This window comes from Trichoderma asperellum, chromosome 5 (genome assembly GCF_020647865.1).
Source record: "Trichoderma asperellum chromosome 5, complete sequence".
Taxonomy (NCBI): domain Eukaryota; kingdom Fungi; phylum Ascomycota; class Sordariomycetes; order Hypocreales; family Hypocreaceae; genus Trichoderma; species Trichoderma asperellum.
The window spans coordinates 792,579-820,470 of NC_089419.1; the positions used below are offsets into that span (position 1 = coordinate 792,579).

The following is a 27,892-nucleotide window of genomic DNA, read 5'->3' on the forward strand; positions in this document are numbered from 1 at the left end:
TGCTAGCTTGCTTTATCATATCATACTGACTCGAGATAAATTCTGTACTATACACATATTTTCATTTCTCATTTCCACTTTGTCTGTCTATTGTTGCCGTGCATTCAAACATGGCAAACATTCTATGCTACACACATGCCGCATAAACATCATCACGCTTCCACGCCAGGATCAAGCTCCTTGACCATCCTCACAACATCCTCATGCCACGCACTCTGCTTCAACCTATGCTGCGCCAATCCCGGCGTCCACGGCTGCTCCCCACGATACTTCTCCGCCATCCCCTTGGGTATATGCGCCGCCCTCGACAAAAAGTCCTCGGCGGCAATATACGCTCCTCTCAGCCATCTCGACCCTCCACCCTGCGCCGACACATCAAACGCATTCCGTCCATGCAGCACGCGCAAGTTGTCGAAAAGCACACAGTCACCAGGCTCCATCTTGTGCTCGTGGATGGCCTCCTTGTCATTAATCAGCGAGGCGAAGATGCGCGCCGGCTCAATCCACTGGCGAATGTCCTTGACGGGGCTGAGATACTTGCCCTGGAAAGGAGGCGACCAGTACACATTTGAGAAGCCAGCGGTGTTACCGTCAAGCACGTAGCGAGAGCTAAAGTAGTGGTAGCCGTTTTTGCCGTACTGATAGGGAACGTGGTGCTCGGCCAGGGGCGCCATGCGATGTCTGGTGATGAAGGGCCAGAGCAGACGACCAACGCGCTCGCCGTCGCTGAAGAGAGATTCGCCGCCGGGGCACGAGTTGTCCATGCAGTGCAGGACTTGGATCATGGGCGGCGGGTCGAGATACAGGAGATCCTGGTGCAGACCAAGGTAGCCGCTCGTGTAAGCGACGTTCTCGGCGTTGGGCTTCGCGCGGACGTCAAACGTGCGTCCGTAAAACGTCTCGCGAATGTTTGCAATGCGAGTCGTGATGCGCACAATAGACTCTTCATCTCGCGGCACATTCTTCAGATAGACAAGGCCGAAGCGACAAATGTCAATGATGACGTCCCAAAACGCTTCGCTATTGTCCTTCATAAACTCTGCGTAGTCAATCCTGCGCACCTGCTGGGCAATCGTCTCGCGATCCCAGTACACAACCCCCGTGCGCCGCAGGACAGATCGCTTGCGAGGCAGACGCACATCCTCCATGCCCTTGCGCTTGAGCGACAGGTCGACCGATTCCCAGGGCAGAACCATGACATGTTCCTGGCCATTCTCCACAAACCGCGGGATGTCGTTCAGGAATTTGATTTCCAGGCCCTTCTTCGTCGGCTTGACGTGCTCCAGCCCAATCTCGACGGGAATCTCGACCGACGAAAACGTCTTTTGGCCCGACGACGTGTCCCTGCATCGCGGACAAGCACAGCTATCCCGCAGCGTCGCAGGCTTCAGCGTCCGGCGGCCATTCTCCGTCGCCGGATCCTCCACAAAGAGAAACTTGTCCGTCCAAGCAACCGACACAGGCCCATTCTCCTCAGCGCCATCCAAGTCGTGATACGTAAACCGCTTGGCATGCTTCGGCGTCTCCAGCTTCGGCCAGTACCGCGCGGCCGAAGTCGCAGTCTGTTGCGGGCCGCCCAGAGCAGCCGCTTCCTTGGCCTGGATTCTCCTTGACTGCGGCCTGTACTGTGTCTGCGTCTGCGTCTCCTCCGTCTCTGTGTCTCTCTGCGGCTGTCTTTGTCTCTGCTTCTGGCTTTCTCCGCGCTGTTTCCAGGGGGCCTGAGTTCCCACGCCGCGACAAGCCGCCGCCACTCTGACTTTGGCCTTTGCCGTGGCTGCGGCTCTGGCTTGTGAAGTGCGAGCCAGCGACAACATCGTGATAAGGTTGCTGCTGGTGACTTGGCGAAGCCGAAAGTTGCAGATAGTAATTTTAAAGAGCCGCCTGTAAATACAAATAAAAATTGCAACGACACGTTAGTCGTCTTATGAGCAGGACAGGCGGATGAGTTGAGAAAGTCGCATGTCATGCCGTTTTTTGCGCTAACAAGAGAAGAGAGCTGAGTGGACCGAGGCACAGACCCGGCAAGAAGTGTACGACGTGAACCCGCTAGGAAATATTATGACCTTGCCAAAAACTGGGAATCAACTGAAAACCAACGTCATTACTAATTTAGCCTGCATTGAATTGTTTTCTTAGCTTTCTCAGCAGTTACTCGGATGATGTTGAGAATCGAACGGCCATTGATTCGGCTCAAAGGAACAAATCAGCCACCTCCAACCCCTCCATCTCAGGGTCCTACCTATCCAGGCAACCTCTGGCGTTGGCAGCATTCACATTGTTAAACAAAGTCCAGTCCAGTCTATGTTCAATACATTGTGTTTTATTGAATGAAATACATTTTCATCTTGAAAAAGCAAATGTACCCTTGTAGCTCGATCCAGATTCATTCCATCATTACTCATATCCATTAAAAGGCACGTCGCTGTCATGTGTCCAACTCCTGTTTGCATACATATACACCCAAGTATCACTTTACTGTTACAACGCAAGTCGGACAAATAAAAAAAAAACAGAGAGACGAAAAGAGAGGGACTGAAAGTAGGGGTCCAAGGTCTCTTCATCGATTTCGATTGCTCGACCATCTCTTTACCATAACCTCTCTGATCTTGTACAATTTCATCGCCTCCGTAATGCCATCCTTCAACGCCTCTTCAAATTTATGAGGAGGCGGCACATCCACGTAGATTAACACCAAGCTCTTGGTGACGTGGGACAAGACTCGCACAACGCTGTGCAGCCACGACCACGGCTTTCGCGGGCCTTGTCTTCCTTCTTTCTTCCACCATGCATCTGAATACGAGGGAATGACAATCAGGCCAAACTCGGCGTGATCAAACACTGGACCCCTGGTGTAAAGGAGCCAATCGACTCCAAATTTGATGCCCCCACGAGGAACCCATCCCAGAGATCTGAAATGATGGTAGACGGCATAGTGAACCAAGAATCCATCGTCCGGCTCCAGATCGGGTTCGTCAGGGCCATTGCGGGGAGGAAAGTATGAATATTGCCGGAATAGAGAAAAGAGCTCTTGGCGCGACAGCACTCTGCCAGATGCAGGGTCGGTAACTTCTAAAACACCAAGGCCAAAGGAAAGGAAGAAAGCTTCCTCTGGCGTCAACTGGAGATGTTCCTTATTGATAATGGGGTCGGACACAGGTACGCTTGCCAATGGAAGTGAGGGCAGGGTTTGGCTATCTGAGTTGCCGTTGCCATTGGCTTGGGATGGCTGGGAAAACAACACTGGAGGCGAGCGGTTGGGGCTTGGAGGATCGGATGCCTTATACGTTGCCGATTCCACGGTGGGAGAGAATCGAACGCTCTTTCTGCGGTTCAGCGTCTTATTTCCCACGCCATCACTCGATGAAATTACAGATCTATCATCTCTAAAGACTTCTGGAGTTTCGTTGGTGATGGGGGTTCGGGGCTCTTCGGAGTCTTCCGTTGATGAACCGTGAGGAGAAGAAGACGATTCGTTGGCTTTGGACGCATTTACTTTGGCAAGCTTGGCAATATCGGCAGCAGAGTTCGGGAGTGCCAAAAGCTGCAGCGGTCCAACAGGTGCAAGAATCGATATTGGTGTCAGAATCGACTCTAGGCGCGATACAATGACTGCTGAATTTGGAAGTGCGAGGAGCTCCAACGGACCAACAGGCGCAACGAAGCTTGGGGTAGAGTCTGGCACAGCCTTGTCCTTTTCTGCACGGCGGCTGGATGCGGCCAGCCGCTCCTCTTCCAGCTTTGTCCGCAAAATGGCCTCTTGCTCAAGTCGCGCACGCTCCCACTTGGCTTGAGCTCGCTCCTCTCGCCTCTGTTGCGTAAAGATTTCGCTGACATGGACTTCCTGGAGTCCTCTTTGGACTTGTTCTCTCTTAAGCCAATTGGGCTCACTGCGGCTCAGGTTGCCCTTTCCGTAGAAGCCTTGCTCCCACAAGGCCCTCATAGACTTTTCGTCTTTGATGTGTACTGAGATTGTCGTCTCAGACCAGACGCCATGGTGGATCACGGCAGGCTCTGCGGGCGGGGGTCGGAAAACCTGGCCCAGCCATGCATAGGCAACGTGAAACAGCGAAATGGGGTTGTTGGGATAGAAGGTTGGGAGGGGGAAGGTTCGGATGGGTGCAGGAAGCGCGTATATCTGGTGGATAGATGGACCTCGCTTTTGCTGCTGCGCAGCCGGAGCTGGAGCGTCAGATGGGGGCTTGGCTTGAGCTTGAGCCGGAGCCGCAGAGTTTGGCTGCAGCTCAGCCGAAGCCTTGCCAATAGAAGGGGGCTCGGTTTGGACTTGCATCTCAGCCATTTCGGACTGGGATCATTTTGACCTTGACCTAGAGGAGCTTCGGGTCAGTGTTTTAGCTCCAAAAATTGCTGCATTGGGACAGTGTGCCAAGAATAGATGAAAAGCAACAAGAATTTCCACCACTGTATCAGATACCGTTGTAGTCTATAATCAAATGGCAATCACAGAGGTCTCCAAATGAATGGTCGCTCTTTGCACAAATGGTAATCATCATAACAGTGGGAGGGAAAAAAGGGCTGAAGGTGAAAGAAGGGGAGCTTTTTTTTTTTTTTTTTTCAAGAAGCTTCTGCGTCCGTCCATCGCTCAAGACGCAGGCACAGAGCCGTTTTTGGGGGTGGAAGTTGAGTAATAACAAGCTCAAGCTTGGATGGAAATGTTGTAAAGGAACTGACGAAGCAAAAAAATCGAAGAGGGAAAAAAAAGAAGAAGAAAAAAAATAGAAGGCTCAACTTACTTCTCTCAAGACATGGCCTGGTAACGACGACGCTCCTCTGCAGGATGAGCCCAGCCGGATCTCATCCAAGACGTTCCAGAAAGGCAATAGATGCTCTACCAGCCTGGAATCCGACAAGAGGAGGATGTCGGGGCGCAAGAAATTTCTTTGCTTGTTTATAGGAAAAGAAGTAAGAAGAGGGAAATTTTTTCTGCTCACAAAGGGATTTTCTTCGGCGGTTGGTCGGAGAAAGCCGCTAAAACGGGGCCCCGGAGCGGATGCCTGGAGCGCCAGGCGTCAAGAAATGCGAGCCCTGGGTGGGCAGATGCAGCCAAGCATGCAGTCTGCAGAGGCTACAGGCGGCACAGCGCCCTGGATCTAGGGCACATCGGCAGGCACCGCAAGGCACGGCGAGCACTACAGGCCGTCCTGCAGCATCGAGCGATCCACTGAGAGCGTTTGACGTGTGGGCTCACCGCTGGGGGGTCAGTGCCTAAAGACGCCGGGTTTGCCTCCATCAGATGCTGCCAGCCCGGATCTTCCGACAGGTGAAGAAGCATTTCCGGGGAGATGCAATGTGTTGCCGGAGCCGATATGTGCATTCCGATATGTTATCTTGTACTAATATAAGCTCCAAATACCTCTGCTACTAGTTATCGCGCCAGCTGGGAGCAAGACAGCTGAGCCCGGCCCTACATAAGCCCCTACAAGACTCCATCATGGGCTGGCTTGAAAAATGACGTAAAGACAGCTCTCATGAGTTCTCCCTTTTGCTGTGCTTGTGACCCTTCTAGCTAGTACTTCGCGTATTAACATACTACTAAGACACACTGTATCTCCCACTACCCGCCTGGCGAAGCTTCCAGGGCTACTATCCCAGGCTTCCATCCGCTGTGCTAAGCCTAACCCAGAGATGGCCAGGGTCATGCTCTTCTTTTTTCCCACGTCCTATGGCTATCGTCGACCATCTTGGGCAAAGCCTCTCTTCCCGCTACTCTTTCTCGACACGAACCTCGACTTCGGCGCTGGCTTGGGAAAAAAAAAAAAAAAAAAAAAAGACCCGCGAGCTCGAGTGGGCTTGTCTTCCTCGTTAATCTTACTCTGCCGAATAAGCCGCCGTCTGCGCGACTTACTCGCTGTATTTTATCGCTTCATTACTTGCTACTTGTCCACTACCATCACCCCGCCTCGTCCTAATCTTCTTGACTATACAATACACGATCCTTACCTACCTCACCTTATATACCCACTCTATAATGTCCCAACAGTCCCTCCCTATGCGCAGGTGATAGTTTTCCGCCCCAGTGAAGCAGTAATGGTCATCCGTCGATCCTAGACGACGACATGTTTGATACCATTCACGTTGTGGCCACGGTTTGCCTCGTCTGGTCCGTGGTCGTCGTCTTCGTCCAAATCGTCGGCATCAGCGCCATGTAAGCCTCTCTCCAGCCTTCACCTTCACACCAGCTTGTCGCCTCGGCGGGCATCAGGCTAATACTTCACGGCCCCCTCCTGCTAGATTCAATCGCTTCTCGCGCCGAGCTCGCCCATCCAGATCCTCCGGCCTTGGCGCCGATGCGCCGAGCGTCACTATTATTCGGCCGGTCAAGGGCCTGGAGCCCTGTCTATACGAATGCATCGCCTCGACCTTTCGCCAAAACTATCCCCAGGACAAAATCTCGATTCGGCTCTGCGTAGAAGACATCAACGATCCGTCATACCCGGTCCTCCAGCAGCTGATCCGCGACTTTCCCTCCCACGATGCGCAAATCCTAGTCGAGAACCAAGACCCGGTCCTGCACGGCCCCGACGGCCGCGTCAACACCCTGGGACCGAACCCGAAGATACGAAATATCAGCAGGGCCTATCGCGAGGCTCCAGGCGAGGTCATATGGATCATCGACTGCAATGTCTGGGTTGCCAAGGGCGTCCTGGGGCGCATGGTGGACAAGCTCATGGGCTACTCCAGAGCCGGTGAATCAGCACAGCCTTACAAATTCGTCCATCAGCTGCCCATTGTCGTCGATGTCGTCGATTACCAGCAAGATTCCTCCGCCGAAAGCCAAAACTTCCTTGGAACCGCCGCCGAGACATCCTCTCCGACCAACGAGACACTATGGCAGCGAATATCCAAGAACGGCGGTGGCCGCCTCGACGAAATGTTCATGGCCACCACTCACGTCAAGTTCTACGGCGCCATCAACATCGTTGGAGTCGCCCCGTGCATTGTCGGCAAGAGCAACATGTTCCGCAAAGCTCACTTGGACCAAGTCACCGATCCCGCCCGGAACCCCATTCTCCCAAAAGATTTCGAACGCCCACGCGGCGTTGACTACTTCTCGCATAACATCTGCGAGGACCATCTGATAGGCGACCTCCTCTGGCGCTCCAACATTCCCGGCTATGCAAACCACGGCATCGCTTGGAGTGACTTGGTTTTACAGCCGATGGCGGGCATGTCCGTGTCTGCATACGCTGCTCGGCGAGTACGTTGGCTGCGAGCTCGAAAATTCACGGTGCTGGCTGCTACTCTGGTCGAACCCGGCGTTGAATCATTACTATGCTGCGCTTACTTTGCTTTTGCCGTTACTACCCTGCCCTGGTTCAAAGATTCTATCCCGCAGACATGGTCGGCCATGGCGATAATTTGGCTCATCTCCATCACCGCTTGGATGACCATAGACTGGTTCACATTCAGACTCTTACACACAGGCCGCACCATTGAAACCGACGAAAACACTCCACAATTCGCGTTTGGCTCATCCAGCCCGCGAGGCCTCCCCAGGCGCCGTTTCCTAGAATGGCTGCCGGCGTGGATTGGAAGAGAATTCATGGCTCTGCCAATCTGGACCTTGGCAGTGCTGCTTGGCACGACAGTGAGCTGGCGAGGGAAAGTGTTCCGCGTCCGGTTGGATACAACCGTCGAAGAACTGCCGAGCGGAACGCCAAGAAGAACAACGCGGACGCCAGAGCTGGAGAAGGCTAGGCAAAGGAGTAAAGATAGACTGGATTGATGGGATGGAGAGGAAGTGCTTGTTAATTCTTAATGTGGCGTAATACGGAACGACATGGATTGATTATAAAAACGATACTATTAGACTAGACGGGGCCATTGGGAGAGTTTATGATTGGAGTGGGCGTTTAAAGTGTCAAACGAAACAGTTCTTTATACGTATTTTCGTGCTATAGACATACTAATAAAAGAGGTGGATGAGTAAATACAAAATCTCAACAAAACTCGCTATCAGATAATGAACGAACATGCTAATAAAATGAAATGAAATGAGAACAATCATTAGAAACATGACAAGGAATATATATATATAATATATATATATATGTATATATAAGGGAGGGGGGGAAAATAATAATTGTATCTCATAATCTCATAACTTCATATATCCAAATTCTTCAACCAATGCTCCCTCAACTCTTCTCCACATTTGTAGCCTCTACGCTTCCAAACACGCTCGCCGGGACGAGCCTCGACCTCTTCGCAATAAGATCCGACAGCTGCATCATGGACAAGGAGCTCATCAGCTCCAACATCTGGACATGTCCTCCCAGATAACCCGTGATCCAGTTCCGCAGCTCAACTGAAATGAGGGAGTCTACGCCGTAGCTCGACACTGAGCGGTCCGACTGGATCTCCTTTGTAGGAACGGCCAGCAGACCGGCGAGCTTCTCCTTCAGGCCGGTGTATACGGCTTCGACGGCGACTTCTGCGCTAGACGCGCTCCGGAGGACGGCCTGCACATCAAGGGCATCTTCGCCATTCTTGGAGACGCGAGGTGCCGCGCGAGACCAGACGTGTGCGAAGCGAGCGTCTGGTCGTCGTGTGGTGGGAGATGCAGGATCTGGGGCGAATTGGCTGGCGCCGCAGACGATCTGTGCCTGGGATGGATTCGCCACAATGGGGTTCTGAATAGCATAGTTGATCACCGCGAGGACTTCATCGATTGTCTGTGGCTGGATATCAGAAGAAGGCGGTGCGTTTCTAGCATCATCCGAGGTTTCTTGCTGCACTATGCCAATATCGATTGCTTTGACGGGGAACCCCTGAGAAGCTTGGAATCGGGCAAAGCTATCTCGGAATGCGCCAATAGCACCAGCGATGCCCTGCTCAGGGCTACCCACAACTAAGGAAGTGCTGTTGAGTAAAATGAAGAAGTCAAGCTCCGAGCCGAAAGCATTTTGGAGGCTGAGGATGCCAGCGGTTGTGGACTCAACTGCAGCGGACCACTGAGAATGAGTGAGACCTTTGAGATCCGCAATCTAATTATCATTCTTGTCAGCTTCTCCTTCTGTGGAACACCAGCCATGAAAGTAGTATCACTTACGTGAGTCTCAGAATCTCCGAGAATTATGCCCTTAAGGGGTACTCCTACGCTTGCCTCCTTGAGCTGATCAGCAAAAGGCCTGTCAGAGACATTGCCAGGAATAATGGCAATATCTGCGCCTAACTTCTTGATCTCATCTGCCAGAGCTTCAATGTCTGATCCTTGCCGCGCAATGAGACGACAGGCTCCCAGCTTCGCCAAATACTTCGCAACGGCTACATCCAGACTTCCATTACCTCCGGCAACAAAGTAGGAGCTGTTCTCTCGAAGTGCCGCAGACTTGGGCTTCTGAGGTTGAATCTTGAATCAGGTTAGTAAAACGATGAGCATGAAACCCTGTAGTGAGTATTCAACTTACCTTCAAGGGAAGGCTAGAGTCCAACTTAAACACCGCCTTGCCCAGTTGGTCACCCGCTTGCATAACTCGAAGCTGCTGAGCAACATTGGAAGCATGAGAGGTAGTGATGGGGCTGATCAGAGCCAAATTTCCTTCCTGGATCATGTTGAAAGAAGTCTGTAGCAGCTCTTCAAACAGCGTAGGCCGTTCCCTCGCGAGGAATGCCATGTTTACAACAGAAAGAGAAGCATTTTTCTGGAGGGCCTCCAGGCCAAGCCGGCCGTTGTTTGCAACATCTCTTTCGCAAAGCTGAACGATTCTGCCAAAGGAGGCTACAGCGCTGCAGCTCTCCGAAAATGCGTCTCCAGAAAGAGAATTGAGAATAACATCGACGCCCCGACCGTTCGTCTGCTTGAGAAGGCGATCGCCAAAGTCTATGTCTCGACTTGAGAAGATGCGTTCAGCGGGGATGCCAAAAGTCTTGTTGACGAGCTCTGCCCTGTCTGGACTTCCAACAGTAACAAAAATGTCTTCAGCGCCAAGGGCCTTTGCGAGGGTAATCGCTGCCTGGCCGACTGCTCCCGCTCCAGAGTGAATCAAGATAGTCTCGCCTCGCTGAAGCCTGGCAATGTTCCGGAGAGCATAGAGCGCAGCTGAATAAGCCAAAGGAATGGCTGCCGCAATGTCGCTGGCAATACCGTTGGGAATTTTAACAGCGTGACGAACATCTACGTTACTCACGGTGGCAAGTCCATTAGGGGCAAAGAAGCCAACTCGATCGCCTACAGAGAATTTTGACTGAGAAGCATCACTAACATCGATGACCGTACCACTTCCTTCAAGGAGAAGAGAAGAGCCGCCTTCAAGCTGGCCAGTGGTGGTGAGCATATCATTGAAATTCAGTGCAAAATTCTCCACACGAACTCTGACTTGTGTTGGCTTGGGAGCAGCCGCATGGACTTCATTATCCGCCCAATATAAAGAATCAAGCACCCCAACGGAGCTAATATGTAGACCCAATGATCTGCTGGCACTGGTATACATCTCTTCGCGTGGATGATGCTTTGATACAGCATCTTCAATTTGCTGATTGACCGCTTTATTCTCTAATAAACGGGGAATCACTATGCTGCCGTTATAGAAGGCAAGCTCCCACTCGGATGCAGAGTACGGCGAAGCGTTTGGCCCGAGGTACTTTTCATATACTTGCAAAATCGCAGGTGCTTCTTCCGAGCCCGCAGCACCAATGTCCAATGTGAAGAAATTGAGATCAGGCCTAGATGATCGCAAGCTGCGTGCCAATCCGGTAATGAGAGCCCGATGGGGCTCAGGCTCAGCCAGGGAGGTTCCCCTAGTCACCCACAGCACAGCTTTGGCATCAGCAAGAAGATGTAGAATTTCGTTCCAGTCATTCTCGGATGCTCTCAACAGGGCGCCTTCAGAAGCTTCAGGAAGGAATATGTAGGTTCCAGGAGATGCTACTTCTCCAGAGAGGGACATTGTAGACACGACGGTTTTGGGATACTGTGCCACTAACGCACTGCGCAACTCACTCGCCACGGAGTCTCTTTCCTTTCCAGTGAAAATAGAGATATTCTCAGTGTGCGCTTTCACTTCAATATTAGCGGCATGAGAGATGATCAAGCTCACTTCGTGCTCCTGATCCGAGTCGTAATCCTTCAATTCACATGACACACCGAAAAAGCCGTTCCTGACCAGAGCCTTATCCCACTCTGGTGTTGATACAAGAGGCGAGCTTGTGCGGCCATCTTCGGCTCCCAGCCACCAGTTCTGCAGGCGCCCGCCAAGGACTCCCCATCTCAAAGACGGCGCTGTCAGCTCTGTAAAAGCAATCTGGCCACCAGGCTTAAGCAAGCTCTTTAGTTGGCTAAGGGTATTATCAAGGTTGTGAGTTGCATGAATGGTATTTGAAGCAACAATAATGTCGAAAGAGCCAGGTTCAAATCCTTGTTGCGCAGGAGACTGCTCGATATCAAAGGGCTTGAACTCTACAACACTTTCAAATTTCTTCAGCTTCTCTTGAGCGCTTGCAATGGAAGGCTCGGAAGCGTCTGTGAAAACGTATGTCCCTAGAGTAGTAGCATAATCACGCTTTTCTCCGTAGAGGGCTTCAAGCAGAGTAGAAGTTAGGTTGCCCACTCCACCGCCGACTTCCAAGACACGCAGATTCGGCACTTTGTATTGAGCAAGCTTGAGATACTCTGCTAACTGAGTGTGGCATCTGTTGAAGCCGTCATCCTCAGAATAAAGGCGATGTAACAGGCTTTCATCGACTGGCAACTCCTGGTTTCCTCGAAGAATGCCTGGTAAGTGAGGAGCAATTTGAACCAGCAGCTGACCCGCAACACTGAGTGCTTTGTTATCGGGGTTCAAGGGCAGGGCATTGGATGTGTCTTGCTCGCGCATCCAATCATAAAAGCGTCGCAGGTGACCAGTAATCAATGTTTCATCTTCACTTGAAAGCTGGCCAAGAGTGTCTTTAATAATGCCAAGAGAGATTGAGTCAAGGTTTTTTCGCTGCTCTTGACTCTCCTGACTAAGATTTCTTTGGCAGTACTCCGCAATGGCCTCTTTGGTAGAAGAAAAGGGATCCACAAGCCACTCAACTTGGTGGCTCAAAGGGTTATCAGCGCGATTACCATCCGCCTGATAGCTTCCCAGAGATGAGAACTTGATTCCTTCAACCCGAACGATAACATTGTTTGTATTGTCAGTAGCTACAATATGAGATGAGTGCTGTCTCAATCCATATGGTCTAGACTTCGCCGCAACAGAAAGCTTATGTCCTGGCTGGAGATCAATATCTGTAGAAATGTAAAGCTCATCAATGGAGGCGACAACTTGAGGGCCGTCCAGGCCATCAGCAAGCTTTACGCCTGGAAGGGTCGTCAAGAAGCAACCTTCAAGCGTTGTAGGATGTATGTGATGCACTTCCTGATGGCCTCCAGGCATCATTGCTTTCACATCCTGCACAGTCAGCTCACTGTTGGACTCCCAGGGGCGAGCTGAGATATTGTCGAGGTTTGCAAAGCATCCAGAATAGTCATTGCCAGAGGCACTAAGTAGTTTATACAGTTGATTAGACTCGAGTTGAGTCCAAGAATTTGAACCGGCTGGGTTCTGAAGAGAACCGGCTGCATCTTCTGTCTTGATATCCAGCTTTCCCAAATCTTCCGACAGAGCAATCAAGCCTCGGCAATGCTCAGTCGATTCGTTATTTTGAGAGATGCTATAGATTCTGAACTCTTGCCACTTTTGGCTAGAATCACGAGATGTTACAGAGTAAGGTCTCAAAAGGGTAATGACTTCAGCGCCAAATGCGTCTTCTTGGATAAGAAGAGGTCTATCAATGACAATATGCTTGAATTGTATGACTCTCTTCATCCAGGGGCGATTTGACGTAATAGACTGACGTTTCAGGGCCTCCACAATCATGGCCAGAAAGCCAGCTGCAGAGTATAGGACTTGACCATCGATAGAATGACCCTTAATCCATGGCATCTCCGAAAGCCTAACATACATTCTCCAAGACGGCTCTGCGCTGATACTATCCGCAGCAGCAGTTCCAAGTAGATCATGGCGGGGGAACTCTCGCATGCGGTACACTTGGCTTCGACGGGACTCATTCCAGTGAATCTTACCGTGATGCCAGTTGTATGCCGGCAAATTTGTCAGAACCTTTGTCTGCGTGCCATGGGGGTTATTCGTGCCTGTGAGCTCAATTTTGATGCCATGGTTGAATAGACCAGCTGCAGTCGACAGCATGCTCTGGACTGCACCCTCCTTTCTCCTCAAACAAGAGAAATAAGCTACAGAAGGCAGCTCCTTGATCGTTTTTGCTATCTGTGTGGCCGGCCCTTGCAGTGCAGCGTGAGGCCCAAGCTCAACCAGAACAGTCGGTGGTACCGTAGCACTGCCGTCATTAACTTTACCATCCTTGTCCGTAACAGGTACAGTCAAGCTAAGGAGCTTGGTCAAGGCTGGCGAAAACCGGACTGGACGTAGCAGGTTGCTCACCCAGTAGGTGCCGTCCATTTCTTCGCCGCTAAGCTCTTCACATGTAACTGAAGAGATCATCCGCACGCCTGGCTTAAATTTGCGAGGCCGTAGCGACTTCAGCGCATCGCCATATAACCCCTCAATAACATTCATATGAGAAGAGTGATACGCTACTGGGACGGCTAGCTTTCGGTTGAAGATGCCATCTTCCTCCAATCTGGCGGCAATCTCTTCAATGGCCGAGATATCGCCCGAGATTGTCACACTGGTAGGGCTGTTGATGCATGCAACATTTACAGCGTGCTCGCTATACTTTGATAGATACTTTTGCGCATCAGTGTCTGACAGACCTGCTGCAAGCATTCCTCCTTGCCTTGCACCCTCTTTCCGCATGATTTGATATACAGACTGGCCTCGGTGATAGGCAGCCCTGAGGGCTTCTGGTGCAGTCAAGCTTCCAGCAGCGTATGCGGCCGCAATCTCTCCACTTGAGTGGCCACAAACTGCATCAGGATGCACGTTCCAGGAGGCAAGGAGATCAACCAAAGCGATCTGAATGGCTGTGCAAACTGGTTGCGCTAATTCAGCTTCATTGATGCGGGAATTCTCCTTGGTCTTTCTCAGCTCATCAATCAGGCGCCAAGTCGCACCCATTCGGATAAACTCCCGCTCAGACTTTTGCATCGAATCAGCAAAGAGTGGGTAGGATAGCAATCCCAGTCCCATCTCTGCCCATTGAGCTCCCTGACCTAGAGAAGTGGGATCATATCAGCATGCGTTGGCTTCACAGTATGTGGATTAGGACAAGGGGGGGCTTACCAGTAAAGATGAAACACATTCGTGCATTCGTCCAAGCTTTGACGGGGCGAAGTGATCCCAGCTCAATTTTGTTGAGCCCCTCCAAAAGCTCTTCCAAGTTGGAAGCAACAACTGCAGTTCGCTGTGCAAACCGACTTCGTCTCTCTGACAGCGTATAAGCCAAGTCGTCTAGGTGCAGCTCTTGGCAGTTTGCTTTGGCCACCATCATGAACTTCTTCCACGCATTGGCCAACTTAGAGAATCCATCTTCCCGCTGGTGACTCCACACAAAGACCTTGGGTCCTGGAGCAACGAGATCGGAGACTTTTGGGCCACGCGGTGCCCTGAGTTCTGCTGATGGTGGTGTCCCTACTACCTTGGTTGGCTCTGTCCATGCCTCAAGGATAACGTGGGTATCTGTGCCTCCATACCCTGATCCATTGATAGATGCCCGATGAATTGATCCTTCTGGCCAGTCTTGGAACTTTGTTGAAACCTAGAGAAAAGAAATTCCGAATGAGTTTGATTGCTTTTTTTTTTTTTTTTTCAATCAAAGATTTTTGTGCACTTACTTTCAGTCTCCGCCGTTCTAACTCCAACCTTGGGTTTTCGTTTACAAAGGTTGGAGTGGGAACAAGTTTTCTCTTTTCAAGCATCAAGAGGACTTTTACTAAACCGGCCAACCCTGAGACACACTCGGTATGGCCCAAATTTGATTTGACACTGCCGATGAGAAGCTTCTTTTCAGAACTGTCCGAGCAAAAAGCTCGGTTAAAAGCTTCGGCTTCGCAGTTGTCTCCAGCATTGGTTCCAGTGCCTTTTTATATAGAAAAAAAATATGAGTTAGTTGAAGAAAAGCCAACAGGTTACTATGGGTTCCAATTCACCATGTGCTTCCACGTAGACTGTTTCTCGGGGATCGAGCCCAGCAACCTTGTATGCACGCTGAATAGCTGCAAATTGACTATCCGGCGACGGCATGGTGATGCCCGGAGTTTTGCCATCGGAAACAACCGCGCTACCGCGGATCACAGATCGAACTGTATCGCCATCCCGTAAGGCGGCACTAAGAGGCTTGAGAAGAAGGGCGACCACGCCCTCTCCACGGGCATATCCGCTGGCGCGAGAGTCGAAGGAATAGCATCGGCCGTCCGGGGATAGGAACCTTTGTGTTGTTAGTCAAGGCTGTGGCCGGTAAGGGGGACGCCTAAATCTTACGACATGGAGGAAATGATGGACATCTTGTCAGGGTCCAAAATTAGATTAGAGCCCCCCACCAAAATTTGGTCAGCGTCGCCAGCTCGAAGGGCGAGAATGGCATCGTGTAGGGCCACTGAAGCGCTAGAGCAAGCGGTGTCAACGGCTTTACTGGGTCCGCGCAAGTCGAAGGCGTAGGACACGCGGCTGGATACGAGAGACGGCCCTGTTCCAGTGAATCGGTACCTATACTCAAAGGTGAGCATTTGTAAAAAGGCGACAAGTTATCAAACGCTGCGGGCTCCTTTTCCTAGAGTCGGCTCGAGACTTTGGAGAGTTGGGAGGCTTGGGCGAGACTTACATTGGCGATGTCTCAGGGTCGCGACCCAGAATCTGGTCGTAGTCTGTGTAGGAGACGGCACAGAAAACTCCAGTGTTGGACTTTTCCAGTTTTTCCAAGGGGATGCCGGCGTTCTCAAAGGTTTCGTAAGCCACCTCGAGCATGAGTCTCTGCTGAGGATCTATGGCTTTGGCTTCAACTCCGCTGATGCCGAAGAAGTCACTGTCGAAGACAGCCGGGTCTTGCTGAAGAAGGTGAACGCCCCTAGCGCTGGTCTATAAGAAGAGCAGTTAGTTTGCGACGTCAAGACAGCGACAGAGACGGGGTTGAAGCAAAGAAGGGGACAAGGGGGTTGTCCCTCTCCTCATCGTCCACGCACCGAGCCCGGGAGGTGAGCTTGAGGATGCCAGAAAGACTCCATTCTAAACCGATTCCTGGCATTGCTAGCCCAGCTAGTTCTCCCCTTTGACAAAAGCTGCCACAGGCCATCCTCGTCAGAGGCCGTGCCTGAGAACCGGCAGGCTACTCCTATGATGGCGATGGGTTCATCGCCGTTGGCATCAAGCCAGTGGGGATCAAGAGGATTAGACGAAGCCATGTTCGGCAGAATTGAAAGAAGGGCGAGGGATTGGCGAGGTTGAAGGGCACGGTGAACAAGGAGAAGGGCACATCCGGGCTGGGATCGAGGCGACAATTATATGGAGTTGCCACAGTGCAGGAGACGCGGGCTGCCGAGCACATCAGTGCGAATAAGCTGACTTCATAGGGAACAAGCTCGCTCTCGGCCGCCCCAGTTTTGATTGCAAGGCATGGGTGCGAAGATGGAGGAGGGAAAAAGACCAACACGGGAAACCAAAAAGAAGGGTTGCATTAATGCAGTCCCTAGCTCGCGGCGATGCATGTCAAAAACCAGCCCGTCTCGAAAAGTGTCCGGGCCAAAATTCTGGAGACGCGCTTGAGGCGATCGGCCCATCCGCGGCGCCCATGCAATATAAAATTGCAACTTACCCTGCGATTGGCAAGATGGCAGTTCCAAGCCAAAACGTCACAACGCATCGCCGCAATTCCTCTCTTGCTCAGCCAACACGCAGTTTTCAATCATGGGATCAATTCCTACTCTGGCAGAGAGCACTCTGGTCCAGCCAAGCATCCCGCTTGTGCCGGGCCTTGTTGATGTCACACCGCTTGACCAGTATATGGTTAGGGTCATTCTGCCGATGATGATCTTCTTCAAGGTCGATGAGCCTTCACTCCGGCCCGTAATTCTACGCAACCTGAAGAAGGCTCTTTCGCTTGCAATCGACGAGCTGAAGATTCTGGCCGCGGAAATCATCCCGAAAGACTTGGACCGGAACACAATTCAGCTGGAATACCGCAAGGACTCGGGCGTCTGGTTTCACGTCAAGGAATTGCCACATGTCGACTACGAAGACTTGGCTCGGCGCAACTTTCCATTTGCTGCGTTGCCGGCGTCTCAATATGCCTCACAGCCTCTGGGGCACTCTGAACGAGCCCCCGTCATGACCTTGCAGGCGACCTTGATTAAAGGCGGCCTGGTCCTCACCTTTGGTGGCCACCATGTGGTCATGGATGCCCAGGGTATGGGCACGTTTGTAGAGGTCTGGGCCAAGCATGTGGCCGCAGTGTCTACCGGAGTCGTCGTGCACCGCAACCAATGGCTTACCAACGAGCATCTGGATGCGTTTCAGCTCTACAGCCCGAGCATGGACCGTCCACTCTCAGAGTTCCCACTATATCATCCTGTCAAAGATGGATCATACGAGAGGTCGCAGGCGGACCTGCAGGCCAAGGTTCTGCAACAGGCAACCTCAGGCGACCATGAAGGAATCGCCAAACTCATCCGCGTATCTCACTGGGCCATGACCCAGGAGAAGATGGATGAACTCTGCGATGCAACGCTGCCAAAGACAAAGGAGGGATCGTCTGTGACGTCTCATGCGACGCTATCCGCGCTTATCTGGAAACAGGTGAGCAAGGCTCGACGACTTACAGAGAAGCAGGTCGCCTCGAGCTCGCTTCTAACCTCGGTGAATCTAAGGAGGCGCGTGGATCCGCCACTGGCACCCGAGTATCCAGGCAACGCCATTGCCCTCGCTCGAGCTAATGCGACTACTGCAGAGCTAGAGACACCGGGCGTGGAGCTGGTCCATGAACTTGCGAAGAAGGTTTCGGCTTCTATTGAGGAGTGGACCGCAGACGAACTCTGGTCTCTTACCGGGGCCTTGCAAACATATCCCAACGACATCTCCAACAAGCTACTCCCATCGCTCAACTACGACGTGTTAGTCACTGCACCCTCTCGGCTAGGAGAGATGCTCAAGGCAGCAAATTGGGGGCCCGAGCTTGGAGACATTAAGGCCCTTCGATGGGCCTTCCCGGCCTTCATGGACGGGTTTGTCATTGTTCTACCTTCGATCCATGGAGGCCTCGAAATCATGCTATGGACTGCACCGGAAACTACCCAGCGGCTGACGGAAGACCCGGACTGGACAAAATGGGTAACACAGTTGGAGTAGAAGCTGAGGAGGAGGAGGCTAGATTCGGTCGAGGCAACTGATACGTCGGCCGCGGAAGAGGATTCGAAACCGTATGTGCAGGCAGGGCTAGTGACTCCCCTCTGCCGCAGTAGTAGACTAACGGCAGTTTATGACCAGTCGACAACGTCACAGCATGCTATGAATTTGTTTTGTTTAGTTGTCTCTTATCAATAACACGGAGTATCTTTGCTTCTCGATTCTACTTGTGCAAACAGAGTGGCTGCTTGCTTACTTGCTCAGCTGATACTAATACGCATTATGCCGACCCATGACAGCGAGACGGTGTTTATAGTCACCAGGCTTGCGGCCCGGGCCACGATTAGGGGCGGCAAGAGGCGAAAGGTGGCTTTAGACGACCAAGATCAATTCCCTTGTCAGGCTAGTCCTGTTGCCAGGAGTAGTGGCACCAAGTATCGTAGCACGGGCCAGAATGAAATCCAAAGCACGATGGGCTGGCTGCTAGTATGTTCAAGGCTGATTCTGTTGCATTACCCAGTCCTGCCGGCGCCCCGGGCTAGTCGTCACAAGGTTCGCGTTTGGAACTGCAGGCCTGACTATCGACGGCGTTGCAACCTGGATGGGATGGGATGGGATGGAGGGGGACCTGAGATGGAGGGGTCCCGACAAGTCGGTTGAGACAGTGACGGCTGATTGGACAGGCGGCATGGAAGAGGCTGCGAAGAAAGCGGGCGGGGTCCCATGGCGCGGAATTCTGCAAGAGCCCCAGCGAAGGTTGGACGAACGAACCAAAGTCGTACGGCAGGGTTGTTGGACCAGGGCCACGGCCAGGGGTCGGGACATCGAGCGACAGGCGGTGAGAAATTAGCATGTTCGTTGCATCCGCCACGCGAGAGATGTGTGGTAGCGAAATCTGATTTCATCAGACAAGGGCTCGCCATCGCCTTCCAGGCCGTCGTGATGGCGCGGATCTGCTCATTCCCCGGACGGACACACCAGAGACAAAGCATCGACGTGGCAGCACTAGCAGCTTGCTATCCATGCCTCAATTGACCTGTCAGTCCTGCTCATGCACTCCATGTCTACTCCGGACTGGGACATTTGTGCATACGCGAGCTGCATCGCCGGGCTCGTAGGGAAAGGCCGTGGGCCATTGGAGACTCGTCATCGGGTTGGCGGCCAACGGGGGTCAAATGGCGGGCTTCGAACACGCCGCAAGCACTGATGAGTGGCGTCTAAGTTGGCTGCGGTGCCGTATCACATCACTTGATGACGGCTGCTTGATTGGAGAGGCAGTTACCGAGGTGATGCCCGGCATGGCTCGCGCTCGAGTTGGCATTACCAATGTCTTCACAGTATTGCTCGCTGCCCGTACAGTATGCGGTCCGTGGATCTGATTCTCGGCAATGCGGCGGCGAAGAGCTGCAGCTGTCAGGAATGCTCTCTGCGCAAGGACCCAGACCCAGACGCAGTGGCAAGGTTTGACCTTGGCGGCATGATGGCCCAGAGCTCGTTACCTAATGGATGGTTGGAGAGGAAAAAGATGCGTCCAGACTTGGAGGAACATCCAGCGCCGTGTATCTGCTAATACAGACGCTGAACGGCACGGGCACATGGAGCCGGGCCAGTACATGCCTCATAGACCGGGCCAGCAATTACTCCGTGCTCTGTGATGTCAGTCGTGATCCAACACCATCCCATCCATCCGCCAACATTGTGTGTGTCTGGGACGAACCGGTTTGTTACGCACAGCCCAGCAACTGCCCAGCAACTGCCCGCCCGCTTTTCCAGCCGAGCTCAGCACCCATTCGCAGCATGGATGTTACTGCCTTGCGAGTAGCGTCGGCCGCGAAGCTTCCTGGGAATCGGCATTAAAGAACGACATCCAACGAGCTTGGCCGTGGCCAGAAGATTCTCGCACGCTGCGGGTGGCCCGATAGCACGGCGCTTGTTATGTTGCTTCCGCGAAATGAGGCCACCTCAATGCTTAAGAGTCAACGGTATCATGCGAATGGAGGCTCCCAGAGATCTGCAAAAGCCAAGCTTGCGGCTCGCATTGCAGGCAGACACGCTCCATACATGAGGAGGTAGTTCATGTATTGTTGGGTAATTCTCTCAGCCCACCTGCATGGCTATTGTTGCCATGTAAGTTGACAAACGCTGCTCCGCCGCGCGGAAGATTCTCAATACCCCTGGGGGGCCACCCAGCAGTTTGCAATAGCGCCGATGATATTGCTCGTTTGGGGCAATGGCATTTCTTCTACATTGTCCCCGCGCGCTGTAGGGTCCAGCATATGCATATCCCCCTGGACCATATGAGACTCTATACTGTTCGCCGATTGATTCCACCCCATACGAATCCCGGAAGCTCCCTCATTGGACCAGCTGTAGAAAAGGATGACTCTTAGCGCCACTGCAGCTGAGCTGGACCATGCATGAACTGACGAGATCCTCCCGGCCTGACAAGAGTCCAAGTGCAGCAGTTGATGTATGTATTAATGCCAAAAGTCTCCCAGCTTTGCTAGTTAACCAGCCTTTCAAAGACACCCCAATCATGTAAGACTCCCAAAACGGGTCTGACGGCATGCGCCATTTCGTACATCGCGGTGGTTGTGATAGAGCCTGGCCAGTGACGATGAGACGCACATAACATATTACTGCACGTGGTTTTAATTAACCTGCATCCCTCAAGCCCCCTTGTCATCGATCCTTTGATCCAACATCCAGAAATAAGTTACGGAGCCCCTGTTGTCTGCTTCCTTGTGGAGGTGCAGACCAACCTTGGCCATGCAAAATCCGGATTGCGAGAGTGCCTGTCTATTTCGGGAGAGGATTTAGACTGTGCATGCCTGTGCAGTAACCCAACGTGGATATTTTTAGGTGCCACGGAGCCAGTTCCTCGCCTCCAAGGGAAAGGGAAAGGCTTGCGGAAGGATGACGCATCAGATGAGATATAGCCTGGAATCCTTCGTCGACCAAAGTGGTTGTTGATGGTGGGCTCATCTAATGAGTGGCGGCGTACATGTAGCTAGAGGTGACTAGATCCCACTTTGATGAAACCCATTACCGTCAACACCGAAAACTAGCACGACTACACGGAATCAATTAGTAGCTGCAGGGGGTGCATATTCCGATTCCCTGGTCCTGGAACATCAAACCCTCGTGTTTATACGAGAGCGATGACACTAGCAAAATTGCCCCAGTTGTTTCACCAAGTGTTTGGATGGGTCATGCGCGATTATGAATACCTATTGAATTACACTTATATCATACAACAATAGCAAAATGTGACAGTCTTGGTGAGAGTCCTGATAGGTGAATACCTATTGAATTGTACTTGCATCATATAACAATAGCAAATGTTACGGTCTTGGCTAGAGTCCTAATAGGCATTACAACAGTTGCTTGATTATTACACTAACTTGGTTGCTAATCTGTTCTGCATATGGCGAGCAGAATTGCTGCTGCTACTGCTAGTATTAGATCTGTGCGGTATAGATCGTGTTACCCATTGCAGAATCCTCTAGCAGCACACGCTGTACCGTGTTACAACCTTTTTCTCCGAAGCTCAAGCTCAGCTTCAGTTGTTAGTTGTGTCGCCCAATCTCCAGAATGCATAACGCTTGAAAAGTCTATTTTAACCAGAAACATACCCTAGAGTAGTGAGCTTCTTAGGGGTATGCAGGTGTGATGTTAGCTATGTTTATTCATGTTGCAAAAACAAGGGTAAAGGGGTATCTAAGCTCGGCCGTATAAGTTGTCTTCCTAGTGCCTTGCCTCCTCGCTTGAATGATGCCAGAGGCTTTCATGTGTATTTCTTTTTTACCCGTACGGATACATAGGAACATTATCCTTTGTCTCTACTTGGAAAATATTTCTCATTGCCTCTTTAGAGTAACGTATGTTTTCATAAGATGGGGTCTTCTATGAGATGGGTTGATATGTGAATGTTGATTACCAGTAAGCTAGTTTGTTTCCAAGTTTACAGAGCATGAGGCTAACAAGGGGGCGCAGAATGCATATTGCGGCGAATACCACCCAGTTCAGGCTTCATCGGTTGGTGCGTACAGATGCCAGCATGCCATTGCCTATCACATCTCTGCAATCGCAGCTGTCATCGTGTTAAGTGCGTATAATCATCCTTCGCCTACGATTCATGATCCTCTCGACCGAAAAAGGACCGACGCGACTAGCAGTCAAGCAGCATAGTGGTATGTGATTCATTCAAAAACATGTAGTCAACATTTCAAACTACGCTCCGGAACCAGTCCTCATAGGCAAAGATCGACGGTACTTTATGATTATACGGGGATGCAAGCCGAATCGAGTCAGGGAAGATGGAAAAGTAAACAGCAGCAGTAGCAGCAGCAGTAGAGGGCTGCGTGTGATTTCTTTACCGTCATCTCTAGTCATGTCAAGGTCCAGCTGCACGTGTTGTCGAATCGAATCGTACATCTCGGCGGAGCCTCGACTTGAGCGTGACCTCAATCCTCGTGTCTCTCCCTCGATAAAATCAAAACCCTTGCAGCTCTCACCGGGCGCATGTGTGAGACGCTTCTGTATGCCGCCAGCAGTAGACAGCTGAATTCCGATTTTCATTATCCAATACGATCTTGATGCACGGCATCGGGAGGCCGAATATTGAAAAATATGAATCTTCTTTTCCGAAAAGGAATTATAGTATCATTTAGGGCATCTACTTGGATGGCGGATCGACGATCTTTTGTCTTGCAAAGAATATGTTGCATACCTCTCTGCTAAGCACGTATATGTTGTACTTGTCGCTCACTATCATCATTCTACAAGACATTTTCAGCTCAACTTATAACAATATACCAGATCGATCAACAAGTAAAAGCACACTATCTGCCTTCATAATACCTTGTCATGCATGGTTGAAGCGTGTAGGCTATTCCCGAAAATAATGCCGGACCAGTCTTACGGGATGAGCCTAAGACAGTGTGGTCTTACTATATGTCCACAAGCTCTCGAGATCGACAAAGATTTGGCTGTGGGATGGCCTAATACTGCCTAGTTAATCGCCATTCCTTCACTCTTCTCTTCGCTGTCACATCTCCTGCGCTGGTTTAGACTAACGCCGTGTAGATATGTGCGTCAAATAATATCCATTCCTTTCTGCAAGTTAATGATTTGAAGTAAACCACTCAGTAAATAGCTTCGTTGATCATTTCAATGTGCATATGCCTCCTTTTACACGAATCGTAGTCATCTATCAAGCTGTATATTTCGATATTGCTACAGCTCCCTTTCCGCCCCCTTTCCGCTCTCTTCCTTTTCATCCTCCGCCAAGACACTCTGTCACAATATTGGCACGTTGGCAGCTTGTTAGCCAACGAACGTTCCCATAGTTATGTAAGGGTGGCCAATGTCTCACATACTTTCCACGCGTTGTAGGTTTTATTTTCCGCTTTCGGTGATCAAGAGTGGCGTATTGTCTTAGATAGTAAGATGAATACTGGCATACGCAGTAACTCGCTACCGTTTATGTCTTTCAGCTCCTTGGCCGTAGTAGTAGTATCTCTCTATTAGGTATCTATGCCAAGGAAAATTCAGGCCGGTCTGCTCCGAAGTTATGATTTACTCAATGGTTTTCTCTCACACGCCTGTTTTCATCCCGATTGTCGCAAATGAATGGCCGAAAATTGTCGAGGGAGTCAAGGAAGTCTTACATTAATATCCAAAGGAGTGGGAGAATATGTTCTTCAGTCTGCCGCACAATTGCCCGACATGAGTAGATCGAGGCGGTGATAATGATATTCTACAAAGCAAAACAAACACTCGTGGGAAATGGGCGATGCTGAGCCGACCTTCCGAAGCATAAATAGTGGCCCTTTGTCCAGCTTCAGGTTAGATTTCTTTTCATTATCGCCATCGCAAGCTTCAGTAACAGTCGAGATACAATACTTCGCAAAAGATTCTTCAAGATGCAGTTGACCGCTCTCCTCGCTCTCGCCACTTTGGCCATTGCCGCTCCGGCTGAGCCCTCCGAGGTTGCTCCCCGTAACGTTCTCACCGGCCCTTGCTCTTCTGGTGTCACCAACAGCAACCCTCAGTGCTGTGGTGCTGGTATCCTCGGCATCCTGTACTTTGACTGCGAAACTCGTAAGTCTTCGATACTCTTTACTCAATGAGCCACCGTATCATGCTAACTATGAAACAGCCGATGAAGTTTCCTCTCCCATCAACCCCTTGAAGACCATTTGTGCTGCCGAGGGTCTCCAGGCCAAGTGCTGCACCCTCGGAATTGTAAGTTCTTCCCTGAGTCCATAATTCAAATTGATTCTAATTTTTTTTTTCAGGCTGGTCTCGGTGTTCTCTGCACGGATGCTCTTCCCGAGTAAATATCTCTCGCTAGCCTATCGCCTTTATCAGGCTGCTCTTGTGACTGGGTTGTAACTTGAGGAAACTTGCGTACAATGGATGTGGCGATGGAGTATTAGGAGGGAATGAATGTCGCAACGGACGAAGTGGAGGATTGGAACTCGGATATGGAGCCTTAAAAGCGGTTGGTAGTGTGTGTTCAGTTAATATATACTTATCCAGCCAAAGCATCTTGATCCATGGATAGCTAATGGTCCCAAGGCCATGTTAGCGATTGAGTGATATATGAGTCTCTGAAGCGCAAATACGAGAGGGCTCCTATCTATATTATAAAGCCCTGACAGATGAAGTTGACGTATGCTTTGGCACTTTGGCGCACTACGGAAGTCACTCGCTTTCCCCTATATATATTCCAGCGTTTTGCCCTAAACAATTTAAATATAGCCGTCCGTCCTGGTCTATCACTAGATGATCGCTCACCATAGTCTATAAAACTTGGGCCTTTCCTTGGCCTTTTCTTTCATATACAAAATTGGTGTGCTACCCAGCTGTGTATTATCATAGGGTAGTAGTAAAACAATGCTACATATAACTGCGATCATAACACCACTCCCATAAAATATTCATGCATTTATATACTTCATTCAAATAATATCCGGACTATACTCTTGTATATTACTTAATCTGTACAGGAGATAGGCTGAGAAAATATGTTCGTCTTCATGATTTGGACTTGTACTACAGAGTGATCTCCACCCAGAACTCGCTATACTCAAAATAGCGGATCATGGCAATCGTATTAACTACGTGGGCTTTAGTACTACCTTGCCACGTGCTCGGATACGCTTCCGATTGAGGATTCGTAGGATTTGTGGGATCCACAGGATGACGGTTTGCTACAGAAACGTCCGGGGTTTTGGATATGCGGACCATGATTTTACATGCATGAAATTTACGCACATAGGGAGATTATATCCAGGAAAAGATTTGAACCAAACATTGGTACGTTAAGGTTCCAGCTTATAAAATATACGCAGCAATAAAAAAACACTTGGGTCTTCATTAGCTACTAATTGAATGTATTCATAGAAATATAATATGACGAACCATAGTCTTGTGCTAACCATCCCCAGCATTAAGTTACTTGCTGCCCTGATATTACCTACAATGCAAAAAGCGCATTATCATAACTGTGCCTGCGCAAGTATGAGAGGTTCATCAGCAAGTGCGCATCAAAATACAAAAAGCATACGATAATAAGTAAAGGGTACGATAGAGAACGGCGACTCAGAGTGGAAAGCGTAACTTACTTTGCCTCAAGAAACGATAGAGCGGAACTTGATATCAGAAGCAATTTATTAACATAAAAGAACTTAAACCAAATTCCGGCCTATCACTCGTTTCTTTGGGAAAGAAAGAATATGGAAGCGACGACACGTCCAGTTTCAAAAAATTAGAAATAAGGGTAAAAGGAGAGATAGGTATGGGTAAAGAAGTGGGAATGAGTCCTGTTCGATTGTACAATTCTAAAGTGGGTTATATCAAAAAGTGTGTATTGATAGCTAGCTATTTATTAATGATTGTGCTGAAGTTAAACTCTATTTAGTTAATTTAGAGGCTTTGTTAAGCTTATGAGACAAGTGAAATAAGCCGCAAGATGTTCTCCGCCATAGATATTTACTTAGCCATATATTTTATCTTGCCCTGTAAGCTGATAATGAGTTCTAAGTACTATAGTTTGTTGAAAAGTAAATTTCTATAGTGTATTATTATTACATTGCCAAGAATATCCAGCAGAGCTGGTTCTAATCATCTTGATTCAAATCATCTTGATTCATTAACCCAGCATGTGTTTTAACAAGATACACCGATTCTGTTGGTGGCAAACGTCCAAAAAAAGGTACATGTATACTGCTAAACATTAGCCCTTCCATACCTAGACAAAAACTATAGTGAATTAGCCACCTAAGAGAAGTCTATGGAGTCATGTCTGCAGTCTGATGGATAACCCTAGCCATGTCCATCAGCTACTTCGTTACACGGTCCCTCAACGGCTTAAATTTGCGCCACATGTTAGGTCGATGTACCTCAGCGACGGTGCGTAGCTCTCAGTAGCCTGCTCTCAACGTCGCTGCTTCCACGGCGTTTAATAGTATATTCTCAATACAATACTGTGATAGTAATCTCTAATTGACTTTGAAGAAAGAATTCCAAGCTTGAGAGGCGATTTGCGATCCTGGTACGGCGTGCCAGCTGGTTCATACCGCGCTCCGGACTCTTCTTCATGTCGGTTGCTAAGCCTGAAGAGGCAATTTTCTGCAAGATCGAGACCTTCCTCGGCTGATTTGGCGTCAAAGAGCCCAGACTTTTTCTCCATTTAGGCTTTGACGATATCAGAATACTTCTGGCTCCTCATCGTCCGGTTTCCGGCAATATCCTAGCAATATAATATTACGACGCTCCGATATGTTGGAATCAAGGTGGCAAGCTCCTATATAGGTCTTCTCGCGATGTGGCATTTGGAATAAGAAGCACTTTTAACTCTTTACGTTTGCGAGTGCCTATGGCGAGTGCTAGAGTGGATAATCATTTGCTCGTCCGCAAGCCTACATCAGCTCTATGCTTGATGAGACATGTAACTATTATTCTAACGCTACACTAGAAGAACTCCAATGCAAGATGAAGAGCAATGTTCTTCGTTGCTCCTGGCCTATTAACCCATTTCTGAAAGTCATCCTCTTGTATGTACTCAACCATGTCCGCGTCATGCTTGGGGAGAGCTAGATGAAGAGCTGCATTGCCATCCCCAATTGTCAAGGTCAGGCCCTCTGCTCCGACGACGAAGGTCAACGACGACACATTTTCCTCAACCAGTTGCATCTCATTCTTACCCGCGTAATGTAGAGGTGCTTTCGCTGCCTGTATGTTCCCCTCACCGACGCTTTATATCTCAAGAGGGCACAAATAGCCTTTATGCTTCCTGCACCACAAATCTGACATGGAGATCGTGGGGTTTCTACCCAGTTTCTGGAGAGATAGGCTTTCGTGTAGGAGTTACTGAACGATTAGCAGCTGTCCTAGATCCGACGCTGCTAAAAGGCACTGGCTCTCTCTCTCTCTTCCTTATTCGTTGAGACATGGACAAGTCTTGAACTAGAAGACTGTTGCTACATACATGAGAGTTTGAGCCAATTTTTGCTATCAATTCGTTCTTTTACTCCACTGCATAATCTTGATAGCAGAGCAACTCTTCCACAGTAGCGAGAAATCCA

The 27,892-nt window shown here is 50.2% G+C and overlaps 8 protein-coding genes across 8 annotated transcripts; 4 read left to right on the forward strand and 4 right to left on the reverse strand.

Moving 5' to 3' along the window:
* Window positions 1-2: 2 nt before the first annotated feature.
* Window positions 3-2,142, reverse strand: TrAFT101_008418 (uncharacterized protein). Its single transcript, XM_024903761.2, has one exon. It carries the CDS (start codon window positions 1,812-1,814, stop codon window positions 153-155), a length of 1,662 nt encoding a protein of 553 aa, XP_024762166.1. The 5' UTR covers window positions 1,815-2,142; the 3' UTR covers window positions 3-152.
* Window positions 2,143-2,292: 150 nt separating this feature from the next.
* Window positions 2,293-4,918, reverse strand: TrAFT101_008419 (uncharacterized protein). Its single transcript, XM_024906634.2, has 2 exons — window positions 4,752-4,918; window positions 2,293-4,325 (listed from the first exon to the last, which is right to left on the reverse strand). Exon 2 carries the CDS (start codon window positions 4,295-4,297, stop codon window positions 2,558-2,560), a length of 1,740 nt encoding a protein of 579 aa, XP_024762165.1. The 5' UTR covers window positions 4,298-4,325; window positions 4,752-4,918; the 3' UTR covers window positions 2,293-2,557.
* Window positions 4,919-5,500: 582 nt separating this feature from the next.
* Window positions 5,501-8,044, forward strand: TrAFT101_008420 (uncharacterized protein). Its single transcript, XM_024899946.2, has 2 exons — window positions 5,501-6,163; window positions 6,250-8,044. Exons 1-2 carry the CDS (start codon window positions 6,075-6,077, stop codon window positions 7,742-7,744), a joined length of 1,584 nt encoding a protein of 527 aa, XP_024762164.1. The 5' UTR covers window positions 5,501-6,074; the 3' UTR covers window positions 7,745-8,044.
* TrAFT101_008421 (Type I Iterative PKS) lies at window positions 7,909-16,613 on the reverse strand. The gene is made up of 9 exons (XM_024902471.2): window positions 16,142-16,613; window positions 15,784-16,037; window positions 15,444-15,668; window positions 15,113-15,390; window positions 14,798-15,042; window positions 14,247-14,721; window positions 9,429-14,176; window positions 9,071-9,370; window positions 7,909-9,005 (listed from the first exon to the last, which is right to left on the reverse strand). Exons 1-9 carry the CDS (start codon window positions 16,358-16,360, stop codon window positions 8,157-8,159), a joined length of 7,593 nt encoding a protein of 2,530 aa, XP_024762163.2. The 5' UTR covers window positions 16,361-16,613; the 3' UTR covers window positions 7,909-8,156.
* A 128-nt stretch (window positions 16,614-16,741) lies between these two features.
* On the forward strand, window positions 16,742-18,501 carry TrAFT101_008422 (uncharacterized protein). Its single transcript, XM_024907974.2, has one exon. It carries the CDS (start codon window positions 16,863-16,865, stop codon window positions 18,297-18,299), a length of 1,437 nt encoding a protein of 478 aa, XP_024762162.1. The 5' UTR covers window positions 16,742-16,862; the 3' UTR covers window positions 18,300-18,501.
* A 1,301-nt stretch (window positions 18,502-19,802) lies between these two features.
* Window positions 19,803-20,153, forward strand: TrAFT101_008423 (uncharacterized protein; the record flags this gene model as incomplete). Its single annotated transcript, XM_066128330.1, has 1 exon — window positions 19,803-20,153. The coding sequence occupies one exon, from the start codon at window positions 19,803-19,805 to the stop codon at window positions 20,151-20,153; it is 351 nt and encodes a 116-aa protein (XP_065984448.1).
* Window positions 20,154-24,223: 4,070 nt separating this feature from the next.
* On the forward strand, window positions 24,224-24,640 carry TrAFT101_008424 (uncharacterized protein; the record flags this gene model as incomplete). Its single annotated transcript, XM_024907973.2, has 3 exons — window positions 24,224-24,401; window positions 24,460-24,545; window positions 24,599-24,640. The coding sequence occupies 3 exons, from the start codon at window positions 24,224-24,226 to the stop codon at window positions 24,638-24,640; spliced, it is 306 nt and encodes a 101-aa protein (XP_024762161.1).
* A 2,638-nt stretch (window positions 24,641-27,278) lies between these two features.
* On the reverse strand, window positions 27,279-27,643 carry TrAFT101_008425 (uncharacterized protein; the record flags this gene model as incomplete). Its single annotated transcript, XM_024905391.2, has 1 exon — window positions 27,279-27,643. The coding sequence occupies exon 1, from the start codon at window positions 27,498-27,500 to the stop codon at window positions 27,279-27,281; it is 222 nt and encodes a 73-aa protein (XP_024762160.1). The 5' UTR covers window positions 27,501-27,643.
* Between the last annotated feature and the right edge of the window lie 249 nt (window positions 27,644-27,892).